Below are 14,565 nucleotides of genomic sequence, written 5' to 3'. Positions count from 1 at the left end.
GCATCAGAAAAACAGTACATCAGCCCGTAGGTATTGCTCTTCCATTTTAATTCACTGACTAGAAATAATCTATCAAAAGACTCAATATTAAATACTTTAAAAGGTATGAGATGTAACAGATTACTACCCTAATGCCACCGCATTGTATGGAGGAATAATGCAACAAGCTATTTTAGAATATTATTGAAGACAGACATAGTATAGGAAAAGTTTGCATTTCCCATAAATAATTTTAACCGAGTCTATGTCTGCCAATCAGCCTTCCAGACTACTTGGCAACACCACTGACAGAAACGGTTCTGATGGACAAATTATTTATATCTAATGAATTAGTAACAGATTTACAAGCTCTAAATTGTAAGAGAAGAGCCAAATAAGGTCTGTATACAGTGAGTACCTATTGACCCACTGTTTTATGCTTCAGACTAATGAAGTATCTACAGCTTGACTACTCACCTATTCTGTGCAGTGAAGGTTTCTCTCTGAGGATGAAGATCACTATAAACCACCCTGATGAGGTCATGTTGACATAGGGCTCCCTCAGTCAAAGCCATGGATCCAATAGTAGAAGGCTTGGGTAGGAAAGGCATGGGGAAAATAAAAATAGAAAATGCTGCCATAAGAAGGATTCAAACCTCATGAAATTGTATCTACTTCTCTCTTGTGGTAATCTGTAAAACTGCTAAAGATTATTCCTAAAAGATTTTAAGGGGACACAGTCAACTTAAACCAATCACATTTGTGTCTGAAATGATTTACATACCTGTAAGTGTTGTTGGTTTTAATAAAAATTAAGTATGCTAGCATTGAAGAATTAGAGAAATATTTCATTTTCATTACCTTCTATATTTTGTGTCTAGTCAGTTTCTCTGTTTCCCATATTGTTTCAGGAAACAATAGGGAGAGAAAGCATTAAAAAAATAGGATTGCAAAACCAAGAAACATTGACAGGGAAAATCAGGAGGAATACTTGAGGCTACTTTTAACTCACATTTTAAAATTTAAGTTGACTTTGTCCCCCTCAAAATGACAAAAGCAGCAGAATCATTCAGTTTCAACTACATGCAAATAGCATGCATAGATCAACACCCAAGAGCCACACTTTCAACTCAATGCATAGAGCACTAGTCACAAAACACCCACTAATGCTAAATAAGCTGTGGCATATCAAGGCCCTCCATTATGTTTGGAGAACTTAATGGACATAGATTTGTGGGACTAAGGTATATCTGGTGCCACATGAAAATGGGGGAAATAGAAGGAGTATGAGCTATGCAACTTGCCTGACATAGACTCACAGACTTTAAGGTCAGAAGGGACCATTATGATCATCTAGTCTGACCTCCTGCACAATGCAGGCCACAGAATCTCACCCACCCACTTCTATAACAAACCCCTAACCCATATCTGAGTTATTGAAGTCCTCAAATTGTGGTTTGAAGACCTAAAGCTGCAGAGAGTCCTCCAGCAAGTGACCCATGCCCCACGCTGCAGAGGAAGGCGAAAAACCTCCAGGGCCTCTGCCAATCTGCCATGGAGGAAAATTCCTTCCCGACCCCAAATATGGCGATCAACTAAACCCTGAGCATGTGGGCAAGGCTCACCAGCCAGCACCCAGGAAAGAATTCTCTATAGTAACTCAGATCCCAACCCATCTAACATCCCATCACAGACCACTAGGCATACTTACCTGCTGATAACCAATGATCAATTGCTAAATTAATTGCCAAAATTAAGCTATCCCATCATACCATCCCCTCCATAAACTTATCAAGCTTAGTCTTAAAGCCAGATATGTCTTTTGCCCCCACTACTCCCCTTGGAAGGCTGTTCCAGAACTTCACTCCTCTAATGGTTAGAAACCTTCGTCTAATTTCAAGTCTAAACTTCCTAGTGTCCAGTTTATATCCATTTGTTCTTGTGTCCACACTGGTACTAAGCTTAAATAATTCCTCTCCATCCCCGATATTAATCCTTCTGATATATTTATAAAGAGCAATCATATCCCCCCTCAACCTTCTTTTGGTTAGGCTAAACAAGCCACGCTCTTTGAGTCTCCTTTCATAAGACAGGTTTTCCATTCCTCGGATCAACTGTTGTCTGTGAAGCATGTGCTGGTGGTCTATAACAAGCTGGCTGGACATATGAAATATGCTGCAGCCAACCTCTATACATGGGGTCTGTGTGCCAGCCCACTTTGTCAGTCAATGGTGCATGTTGTCAACGAGTTCAACTAACCAGGCTTCATGGTGGCCTTAGGCCCCTTCATTCTGTGATGGGGCCTAAGCTGCTGATGGGTGACTCAGCAAGCACTGCAAATGCTAGAAGATGAACAGTTATATGGTGCTGGCTCTCTTGTTTACAGTTGTTAAATTGCATTAATACACTTTCAATCATCACTTTTCCATGTTAGAAATTGCTGTCATTGCCTTAGGGATATTATGTGATTGCAAATAGGACGAGAGGTTGTTTCCCCAAGACGGCAAATAGAAGGAACATGTAGTTCACAAGCAATTCCTCTAATACAGGATTTCTCAAACTTCATTGCATCGTGACCCCCTTCCAACAACAAAAATTACTACATGACCCCAGGCAGGGGGACCGAAGCCTGAGCCCTAGTGCACCAGGCAGGGGGGCCAAACCCAAAGTCTGAGCCCCGCCACCTGGGGGAAAGAGGGGGCAAAGCCAAAGCTTCAGGGCTTCAGTGTTGGTCAGGGGGGCTGTAACCTGAGTCCTGCCACCCAGGGCTGAAGCCCTCGGGTTTCGGCTTCAGCCCTGGGCAATGGTGCTCAGACTTCGGCTTCAGACTCAGGCCCCAGAAAGTTTAATGCCAGCCCTGACAACCCCATTAAAACAGGGTTGCGACCCACTTTGGGGTCCTGACCCACAGTTTGAGAACCTCTGCTCTAGTAAGAAGGAGTTCAGTGTTTAGAAAAAGTTTGAGAACTTCTGCCCTACATAGTTCCAGATGCAACAATGCCCCTCAATACTGACCTGCAACATCTTTTATTTAAATCCTGGGTGTCTCATATGAAAATCAAAACCTATGTTCATTTTACAGTGATTTTGTGATGTGGCTACACATCTGCTAGGGACTAGATTGAGACCACAAATTCACTTTTACATTAGTGTATGCAGGATTTAAACCCAGTGTTCAGAGAAAGAAGCCCAGTGCAGCAATACATTGCGCCTTTCACCTCACACATTAGTAATTTACACAATGAAAGATGTAATATTGCTGAAACTTTTGATTGTTATTCAGATATATTTTAGACTGCAAAGAGCTATGAATTAGAAGAGGACTGTGTCCATTTTTACACATAAAGGGAAAACTAGAAGAAAATAACTTACCACTGCTTTATGTCCCTGACATAGCTATTTACTAAGAAATGTTTGTTTTTACCTCCAACCCTGAAGAACAGCCACTGTTGGCAAAAAAAGTCTTAGAGTGGAATCCTAATCGTATTCAGGTCACAGGGAGTTTTGCTGCTGACTTCAGTGGGGCCAGGATTTCACTAGTAATACTTAGTAAGATCATTTAATATAAAAAGAGAGCCAAATAAATAAAAATCCACTTGAAACTAATTCTACGGAAAACACTGCTAAATAAGGGCTAATACATGCACATTGTGTGCTGCAGCTACTACAAATCAGCGCATGAGTCATAGTATAGGATCAAAGTTCTTCAGTTTCCACTTTCCTTCACATTCCCAAAGCTCACACCACAATGCAGCATTTAGGGAACATGTTTAGTTTTCCCTGCTCATCAACTACAGCTGGTAATCTCCATCTTGCTGGAGACAAAGTTATGGTAGCACTAAAACACAAGAACAAGCTGGAGTAGGGCAAAGGAGGAGTTTTAAACAGATAAATAGTACATACAGCCGAACAATGTAGTTTAATTTTTGGATCATTTTGTTCCAGTATTTGATAAAGCAGAATCATGCTTTAAATATGCTAACAGCATCCAAGCAGTAGACATGTGAAAGGATGGGAATCTGTAACTCAATGAAAAACTGAAAACAAACGGAACAAAACATACTATATCAGATGGAAGTATATCTCTACCCCAATATAACATGACCCAATATAACACGAATTTGGATATAACATGGTAAAGCAGTGCTCCGGAGGGGCGGGGCTGCACACTCCAGTGGATCAAAGCAAGTTTGGCATAACCTGGTGTCACCTACAACACGGTAAGATTTTTTGGCTCCCAAGACCAGCGTTATATCGGGATACAGGTGTATTTCATTATTCACCTTGAAGACTTACCTTCCCCCCATCTTGTTACTTCTATTGGATTAAATTACACTGTTGCAAGAATTTACCCTTGAAAGTTCAATGAAGAAAGATACATGCGGAATGTTTATCTCTAGCACCGAATGGATCCAATTTTAGTTTTTATTGGACCCAATTCCAACTTACCACCACAGTTGCACTCTTACCTCATGGTATATTGAAGGCTTGGATAACGAAGGGATGGTGAAAGATAAAACTTTGTTGTTCCCATCTTTGTCAGCAATTTCCTACAGGAAAGAAAGAGACATGAGGGAACTTGGTTTTAGACTCTTGTGATTATACCACACAAACATTAAAAACATAAATCATGAAGTAAGGCCCCGATCTTGCAAAATGATTCATCTGCACAGGCCTTTATGCCTGTGCACAGTGCCAGGAAAGTCAATGGGACTGCCTCCGCTATAGTAGTTTGCTTTGCAAAATCAGGGCCTAAGAAAATTCACAGAAGAGTGTTTGTTCTTTTTGTGACCACGACTTTCTCAGACATTTAAGAAAGGATTAAAGGATTTTTCTAGTCCCTCCTCTAATTTATAAAGCATAGAATTACATAGTGAAACAAGGGCCAAAGGAATGTGTGTGTATTACTGCTGATGAATCATTTGCTAGCAATTGGTAATGCCTCTTGATAAACCCATCAAAAGGGAAAAGGTGAAAATGAGGGGACTGATTTCTGCAAGTACTGTGGCAAAGCAGTAAAGGATATATAGAATATTTTGAATACAGCTTTCACGTCAATAAAAAATGCATTTGCATATGGTGTGCTTGTGTTATAGCATAATAATTATAATTTATTAGAAGCAATCCTGTAAAAATATGCCAGAGTCAGCAAACCCCATCTTTTCACATTCTACAATAAAATTTCTAACACACTGAGTATGAGTCACTCTAGTTTCAGTGACAATCAACTTAAGGCAGTGTACCACTTCCACTTAGCTTCAAGAAACTGTGTGGAAACTAGAGTTGGCTGCATTGATAAAGCTGCTGTCTGTCTAGATTTAATTAGTTTCTCAAGCACTTTTTCACTCAAAACCAAAACAGTAATCAAGTTTCAGAGTAGCAGCCGTGTTAGTCTTTATCCGCAAAAAGAAGAGGAGAACTTGTGGCACCTTAGAGACTAAAATTTATTTGAGCATAAGCTTTCGTGGGCTACAGCCCACTTCATCGGATGCATGCAGTGGAAAATACAGTAGGAAGATATATATACACACAGAGAACATGAAACAGTAATAAAGGAAGGATTTTTCTTTAATTTAAATCTGAGAATTTTTCACAGAGAAGATATCAGAAATAATATCCTTTAGCTCAGTGGTTCTCAACCTGCAGCCCAATTAGCACCCAGCTGTGTGCTAAAGAGAGGCAGGGACTTGCAGCAGGGTCCAGGGTCAGGGTCACTGCTCAGCCCCTGTGGCAGGGTTCCGGGTCGAGGCTGCCACCCAGCCCTACACACCAAGGGTCAGGTTCGGCAGTGGGGTTGGGTCAGGGTTGCCACCCAGCCCTGCACAATGGGGTCCGGCTTTGTGATCAGGTCTGCTGCCCGGCCCCCACACTGCAGGATCTGGGATTGGGGTCAGGGCTGCCACCCAGCCCCACTCAACAAGGTCTGGGGTCGGGGATGCTGGCCTGCCCTGCATGACAGGGGTCACGGTTGGCAGCAGGGTAGGGACTGTCACCTGGCCCCGCACAACAGAGTCCAGGGTCTCTGCCGCCCAGTCCTACCACCAGGGCTCCGCTGCTGGCCCCACTCTGTGGAGGCGTCTATGGGCTGGGGGCACTGGGCATAGTGGTGGTGGGGGAGGATTTGGGAGTGAGACAGCGCCCTCCATAAGACTGTATGGAAATATGCTTATGAATATATATGACATAACTGGAATATGTTCTGTGCTACCTATGCCATGTAACATAACCTTTACAGAGATATGATCTACTGAATCTATTAATCCTATTTGTATGCATGTATCATTTTTGTACTCAAAGTTAAGAATATTGGCCGTGTACTGACTTGATTACTAAATAACCTGAGTAGAGCACTTGGTCAGTTCCTGGAGAAAGGAATTCACAAAGTTAAGTGCCCAGTCAGGAAGCACTTAAGAAACAATGCATCTTGGAATGCTCCAATCCACATAAGAAGTCTTCCTGGAGACATTCAAGATACCATGTGGGCAATGGCTTCTGCCTGTAAAAACTGAGAGTCATGCATGGACATGTGACTTGCCCAGGTGACTCCAGAACTCCATCTTGGAGCTGGACTTTGCATAGGAGAGAGGAGAGGGTCTCCACCCACAAGAGAAAGTCTGTTTAAGACCAAGAGAGACCCCTCCATTTTGTCTTCAGATGGCTAAAGAGAGAGCCTCTCCAACCCCCAGGATACCTGAAAGAAACTGGAGCAAAGCACAGTAAAGGGGGTGTGCGTGATTGCTGGACCCAGACTTGCAAGAGACTAGTCTGTAAAAGGAAGCTTATTGGAACTGGTGAGTTCTTATCTGTATTCAGTTTCTTACTGTATTAGACACAGACTTGAGTGTTTTATTTTATTTTACTTGGTAATTCACTTTGTTCTGTCTGCTATTACTTGGAACCACTTAAATCCTATTTTCTATATTTAATAAAATCACTTTTTACTTATTTATTAATTAACCCAGAGTATGTATTAATACCGGGAGGGAGGCAGAGGCCAAACAGTTGTGCATATCTATCAGTGTTATAGAGGGCGAACAATTTATGAGTTTACCCTGTGTCATAAACAGATAAGTAAGAGTTAATAGAACAGAAGTACTTCATATCTCTTTTGCCTGTAAAGGGTTAACAAGATCAGTGAGCCTGGCTGTCACCTGACCAGAGGACTAATCAGGGGACAAGATACTTTCAAATCTTGAGGAAGGGAAGTTCTTGTGTGCGCTGTTAGATTTTGGTGGTTGTTCTCTCTGAGGGCTCAAGAGGGACCAGACGTGCAACCAGGTTTCTCTCCAATCTCTTTGATACAGTCTCTTAAATATCCAGAATAGTAAGTACTAGGTAGATAAGGCAAGTTAGGCTTATGTTTGTTCTCTTTATTTGCAAATGTGTATTTGGCTGGAAGGAGTTCAAATTTGTATTTTGCTGAAAGGATTTTGATTTGTACTTGTATACTTAGGCTGGGAGGGTATTCCCAGTGTCTATAGCTGAAAGACCCTGTACCTATTCCATTTTAAATTTACAAAGATAATTTTTACTGTTTTCTTTCTTTAATTAAAAGCTTTTCTTGTTTAAGAACCTGATTGTTTTTTTATTCTGGTGAGACCCCAGGGGACTGGGTCTGGATCCACCAAAGAATTGGTGGGGAGAAAGGAGGGAAGGGGGAGAGAAAGGTTAAGTTTCTCTCTGTGTTAGGATTACTTTCTCTCTCAGGGAGAGTCTGGGAGGGGGAGAGAGAAGGAGGGGGGAAGGTGAATTTTCCTCTCTGTTTTAAGATTCAGGGAGTGTGAATCACAGTGATCTTCCAGGGTAACCCAGGGAGGGGAAGCCTGGGAGAGGCAATGGTGAGGGAAAGGGTTTACTTTCCTTGTGTTAAGATTCAGAGGGACTGGGTCTTGGGGGTCCCCGCACAAGGTGTTGTGGGGACCACAGTGCACCAGGCACTGGAATTCCTGGTTGGTGGCAGTGCTACAAGTACTAAGCTGGTAATTGAGCTTAGAGGAATTCAGGCTGGTACCCCATCTTTTGGACGCTAAGGTTCAGAGTGGGGAATTGTACCATGACACCCTGTATAAGCTTTATACAGAATAGAATGGATTTATTTGGGTTTAAACCCCACTGGGTGTTGGGCATCTGAGTATTAAATAGAAGAACACATCTGTAAGCTGCTTTCAGTTAAGTCTGCAGCTTTCGGGCAAGTAATTCAGACCCTGGGTCTTCGTTGGAGCAGATGGGAGTGTCTGGCTCAGTAAGACAGGGTGCTGGGGTCCCGAACTGGCCGGGAAAGCAGGGGCAGAAGTAGTCTTGGCACATCAGTTGGCAGTTCCCAAGGGGTTTTCTGTGATCCAACCAGTCACAGGGAGGTGCTGTGGTTCTCAACCTGCAGCCCAGGTAACTCACTGCGGCCCACAATGATTAATAGGTTGAGAATCACTATTCTAGGTTCTTATTGACATCTGCAGCTAGGTGCCAAGATACTTGTGTCTTCAGCTAGAGAAAAGTGTTGTTGAGTCACTCCCCATTTTACAACCTCTTCCTTCTATTTCAGTTTGGAGGGAACGTAGCAGCATTAGCTGCTGTGCTTATACACTGTGAATCATCCGACATGAGTTCCAAAAGGACCAGCTCAAGTGCCTTGATGAAAGCTGAAACTAAAGACAGATACTTACAACCTACTTCAGCCCAACAGATAAAAATCAAAAGCTAGTAGCCAGAATCTGATATTGCTTACACCACCATAAATCCAGAGTAACTTGACTTTATTGGAGTTAATGAGGATTTACAAAATGTCACTGAGATCAGAATTTGGCTCCATGTCTCACTTCCCAGGCGTATGAACATAAAGCACTCTATAATAACTCTAACACACTGCTAAATGAAAACTTGTTATAATGGAACAGAGAAGGAAAATATTTTAGGACAATTTGTATTTTAAAGCCATGTAAAATTGAAATTCTCATCACAAGAAAGGGCATATGCTAACAATATTGCTAATTTACCAGCCATGGCATATTGACATCAAAATTAAGAATATAAATTTGTATGATATGCACAATTTAATGTCCCTGACAGAATACTATTTTTGACAGCCTGAAATCATCCCTAAGTTTGACATCACATCTACAGTGAACAACATTATGATGATGATTTTTTTATAGTCCCAGCCAACAGATATTTCCCACCCATGCACAACTTGTGATTGAATGTTACTTTAGCCTCAATACTTCACCTTAAAAGGTCATTCTGAGTAACTAAATAGGAGAAGCCGAATATGGAAAGACTGAATAAGCATATTGTTCAGACAGGGCTATCAGCAAATTTCAACTCTTTAGATATTTATACAGACTTACTAAATTCTTCTAGCAAGCACATCATACAGGGCAACAAAAAAATCTTAATTAAAAAATTTAATTGTTTACCATAATATTCGTAGTGCTGCGCTGAGGCAGTAAATCTGATTTACAGGCTACCAAAGATATTTCTACAAACATGCTTTTTCTGAACACTCATTATGTTATGCTTTCCTCTAGGATAAACACTTAAATTTAACTGCATTAATTCATTAGCATTTTTCATATTTTGCTCTGTTAATATTCCTGTGCCTTACTTTATTTCTACTGCTCACTGATTATCTTAAAGCTCTTCACACCCATCCCTCCTTATCTCACTTACCAAATTGTAAATCCCAAGAAGCAGTGCTTCAATGCAACCGTTACTCTGTCTGTCCCTGCTGGCAGTAAGACGCAGATAAACCCAAATCAATTCTGGCAGGAACTGCAGCGTGAACCTCTTGAGTCGAACTTCAGAACTACGGTAGAGTTCAAAGAGCTGGTGGCAGACAGGTTCCAGGAGCTATAGTATGAGAAAAGACAGTTAAATGTTTTAATCTTGTGTATTAAAAAATGCACAAATAAAACCACCACAACTGGCAAAACTGGCATCATTGTTGGCAACCTTAGAGATGCCACAGATTGAATGGGCGTGGAGACTAAGTTACCCACTCCCTGCTAAACATGGTCTTCAAGAATAGGGCTGAGGTACATTGATGAGGATTGTGATGAAGTTCGCACTATCACGGCCCTTAATGTACCTGATCTGTGGGAGTTTCATCTTCCAACTTTGTCAATATGACACCTTTTTATAAGCACCAAATTCTTTTACCCGTGAGATGATTTGAGCTGTGCAGACCATAAAGTATGTTCATTTGGAACCTCAATGCTCTAGAAAAATCTCAGGTGTGGAAAAAGAAATACTTATTAGTGAAATAAGTCTCTATTCAGTATAAGAGTAGAGAGTGAATTAACCCTTTATCTAAGGGTGGTTTTTTGTTTGTTTGTTTGTTTGTTTTAACACAAATAAGAAGGGGCAGGGGGGCATTTTTGCTCAATTGTGGGCAAACTAATCTTTTAAAAGATAGTCTTGATTTAATTTTGTTCCCTTCAAACTGGAAGGCTTTCTAGCACTAACTAGAGCTAGATTCAATGCAAGTAGCCAAGATTCCCCAAGGCCCTTATCAATTCAACTCGGTCTGGACCCACAAAAACCCTGCATTCCAATAGCCTATTGTGCCTAACTGGCAGTTTTGTGATGCGCACAAAATGGTGAATCATTCCCTTTCATTTGTAACCTAAATTAACATTTGAACCCAGGTCTCCACCTTGCAGAGATCCGTTGAAAGCACACATATCTTAACTCTCTTTCCTGGTGAACAGACACATCAGATGCATCTGAGAAATGTGCTCAACTCACAGAGTAGAAAACAACAAAAACCTACAGGCTTCATTTAAACCTCAACTAAAGTCAATCGCCAGATTCCTAATAGGATTTGATTCAGGTCTTAGGTCAGTATCTACAAGCCACTCAAAAGTTTTGAAAGTGACGGAAGCTTTCTATCCAGTGACTATCATCTGTGTGCCTCAGTTTTCTAACAGATAAAGGCAACTGAGGCACAACTGATTTAATTTAATTTTTTAATATGGAGATATACCTATCCCCTAGAACTGGAAGGGACCTTGAAAGATCATTGACTCCAGTACCCTGCCTTCACAGCAGGACCATGTACCATCCCTGACAGATTTTTGCCCCATATCCCTAAATGGCCCCCTCAAGGATTGAACTTGCAACACTGTGTTTAGCAGGCCAATGCTCAAACCACTGAGCTATCCCTCCCTCCTCCAACATGTTACTTGACCAGTCCAAAGTCATACAGCAAGTTATTGGAAGAATCTAAGCACAGAGCCCAGATTTTCGTAACTAAAAGTCTCCTTTTCTAATCAGAAAAAATACTCTCTCTCATTATTACTTACTTGTATTTCTTCAGGACAGGGAGATATACAAGAGTCTTTACATCAAATCATATTATCACTTTTGTAGGACATGAAAAACCCATGTCTTACCACCTTCAGAAAACTTATTTAATTTCTCTCTTATTATAAGTGCTTAGTTTGAACATACAACAAATTTGCATGGAAGTAAACATCTGTATTGCTATATAAATATATATTCATATACACATGCATAGATTTAAAGGCCTTTACTCAACTAAAAATCTCAGTGACACTAAAAATTAATTCAATACAATCTAGGCCATTATCGTCTTAAGAGTAACTGCTACATTTTTTCAACAAAAAGGTGAGGTTAATCATTAGTTTCATTTTTAGCACACAGTACAGTATGGATGGTAAACATACCATTTCTTAAACCATTAGTTGATTACATAAACTGTGACATCACATCCATGTAGAACATCAGTCAAAACTCTTTATTATACAAGGATCTGATATAAGCACCTTGTGTAACAAGGTTGCAGGCTGACAGCTTCATCACACTGAATGAAAAGACTTTTTATAACTAAAGCAAGAGACTAAACAAAGGGTAGTGAAGACTGTTCAGCAGGAAAAGTTTAGTAGCAAAAAAATCTTTTATTTTGAAATAAAATATAGGGATTTAACAATAAATGTAAGAAATAAAAGCAAGAAAGCAGAGCACCTCAAGACTCTCCTATTTAACTTGGGGTTTTCCTGGCATCGCAAGCCAGTCAAGCCATCATCAGATCCCCTTGATGGAAAAACAGCCTTGTTCTACGTGGTTGAACATCTGGTTATTCTATTTAGCATATTAACTATAATACTTAGCACATATAGCACATTACATGTTCAAAGTGCTGCACTGCCACTCAAATTAAAAAAAGGTTGCGAAATCAAGCACTCAGTCAAGAAATGCACCGCTACGGCTATACCAAACCAATAACCATCCTCTTTTCCTCATGACTTAACAAAAGATCTTTTATATCTATATAAATGTCAGCTAACACAATACGTACCATAATACAAAATGGAATTTCTTTATACAGACTTAACTACAATAAGTTACATAACAGTGCAGTTTTCATACCTTTGTCTGATTTTTTACATCTCAGTGAGGTGTACAATGCAAACCAAGTTTTAAGGAAGTTAATTCATTTTGTAGATCTCACTGAATCTTAACAATAAGGCCAGGTCTTAAAGCTGCATTTGCATGACTGCATATACAATACAAGATAAGGTTACATAAGAAATTCCAGTATTTTATCATGTTAGAATGAATGACCTTATTTTAAGGCATAAGCATAAAAGGGGAAAGTTAAGAGAAATCAGAATGTCTGTAAAGCACTTTGAACACGGGAAAGCACTGGATCAGGGGTCGGCAACCTTTCAGAAGTGGTGTGCTGAATCTTCATTTATTCACTCTAATTTAAGGTTTCATGTGCTAGTAATACATTTTAACATTTTTAGAAGGTCGCTTTCTATAAGTCTATAATATATAACTAAACTATTGTTGTATGTAAAGTAAATAAGGTTTTTAAAATGTTTAAGAAGCTTCATTTAAAATTAAATTAAAATGCAGAGTTGCCCGGACTAATAGCCAGGACCCGGGCAGTTCGAGTGCCACTGAAAATCAGCTCGCATGCCGCTTTCGGCACGCATGCCATAGGTTGCCTACCCCTGCACTGGATACATGCTTTTTTTAAAAAAAATTAATTAAAGATTGAGCTTTCAACATTAACTCTGGATGTCTTGATTTGAGTACATGATTTCTCAACTTCAGTACTGCATTAATATTATTGTTTGCATGGAGCAGATATAGATTTCAGTTAATTTGCCCTTGCCCGTACCCCATACCAATGAACCAAACAAAAAAAACTGAACTGTCAGTGAACAACTTGTACTTTTAAAAAGTAAGGAAAATATCAAGTACACCACTTACACATTATTCAATTAAATAAGCCACTTATGAGCACTCTTTGCTCTCTTTATTTAAATACTTCATTTAAAACTGCCCTTCTCAATCTTTTCACTATATTAAGACCCATAAGGGAATTTAATACTTTAATTTTGCAAAACTAACTTTACTTAACATTAATTTCTCAGTATAACTGTTGTCCCTGGAGAGCAAGCATGTTCAGCATGATGAACAGCTGCTAATAAAACACACACCTCTGAAGAATATTATTGTAACGTATTTATTAACCTATTATGGAGCCAGCAATCTTCGAGAGATTTGTTTTTAAAACAAATTATGATGAGAGCCTATCTGAATGCTGCAAATCTACATTATTCTTTAATAATACTGTAGATTTTAAACAATGGTGCAGCCATGATGAGGCTCAAGTTATGCTAAAAATTCATATCCCTCTTTTCATTAGAAAGTAATTCCCTAATTCCTTGTACCCAGATTTTTACTACTCATGTGGTAGAATAATAGACATCTACAAGCAAAAAAATTATCCTCTTGCTAACTATGAAGATCCCACCTCCTAGAACTAGATATTAGTGCAGCACTGAATAGGTAAAAGAGCCTATTATGTTGTTATATTTCCCTTACGTATAATAAGTTTGGAAGAAATAAGCTAAGGAAAGTCTTGCCACCTTGAAAGTCAAGATTTTAGCTGATATTTTTGGAGCAGATTCTGATCTCAGATGCATGCTATATGCACTAGCATGTATTCCTAAATACCTGGGCAGAAGTCAAAGCAGTGGATTTAGGTTTTTTAAAATTTATTTTAAGGCTGTCGATTAATCGCCGGTAACGCATGCGATTAACTAAAAAAAATTGCAATTAAAAAAATTAATCACGATTAATCAGTTTTAATCACACTGTTAAACAGCAGAATACCAACTGAAATGAACTAATATTTTTGATATTTTTCTATATTTTCAAATATATTGATTTCAATTACAACACGGAATAAAAAGGGTACAGTACCAGAGGGGTAGCCGTGTTAGTCTGGATCTGTAAAAAGCAAAAGAGAGTCCTGTGGCACCTTATAGACTAACAGAAGTACTGGAGCATACGCTTTCGTGGGTGAATACCCACTTCCTCAGACACATGTCAATGTACAGTGCTAACTTTATATTACTTTTGATTACAAATATTTGCACTGTAAAAATGACAAAAGAAATAATATTTTTCAATTCATCTCATACAAATACTATAGTGCAATCTCTTTATTGTGAAAGTGCAACTTACAAATGTACATTTTTTTAAATGTAACTGCACTCCATAACAAAACAATGTCAAACTTTAGAGCTTGCAAATCCACTCAGTCCTACT

The 14,565-nt window shown here is 39.5% G+C and overlaps 1 protein-coding gene across 13 annotated transcripts in view; it reads right to left on the bottom strand.

Annotated features, from left to right (window-relative positions):
• Window positions 1-14,565, bottom strand: part of FAM126B (family with sequence similarity 126 member B) — a 108,162-nt gene that overhangs the window by 30,795 nt on the left and 62,802 nt on the right. For all 13 annotated transcript variants that reach the window (XR_004002527.1, XR_004002528.1, XM_030579299.1 and 10 more), the window contains 3 exons: window positions 9,646-9,825; window positions 4,449-4,529; window positions 457-572 (listed from right to left, as the gene is read on the bottom strand). Coding sequence is in view for 11 of the 13 variants with exons in the window: in XM_030579299.1 (XP_030435159.1) it covers window positions 457-572; window positions 4,449-4,529; window positions 9,646-9,825 (377 nt within the window). In the remaining 2 variants the exon portion in view is untranslated. The remainder of the gene's footprint in view (window positions 1-456; window positions 573-4,448; window positions 4,530-9,645; window positions 9,826-14,565) is intronic.

The sequence above is a fragment of the Gopherus evgoodei genome, chromosome 11, assembly GCF_007399415.2.
Source record: "Gopherus evgoodei ecotype Sinaloan lineage chromosome 11, rGopEvg1_v1.p, whole genome shotgun sequence".
Taxonomy (NCBI): Eukaryota; Metazoa; Chordata; order Testudines; family Testudinidae; genus Gopherus; species Gopherus evgoodei.
This window is presented reverse-complemented; position numbering and strand designations above follow the sequence as displayed.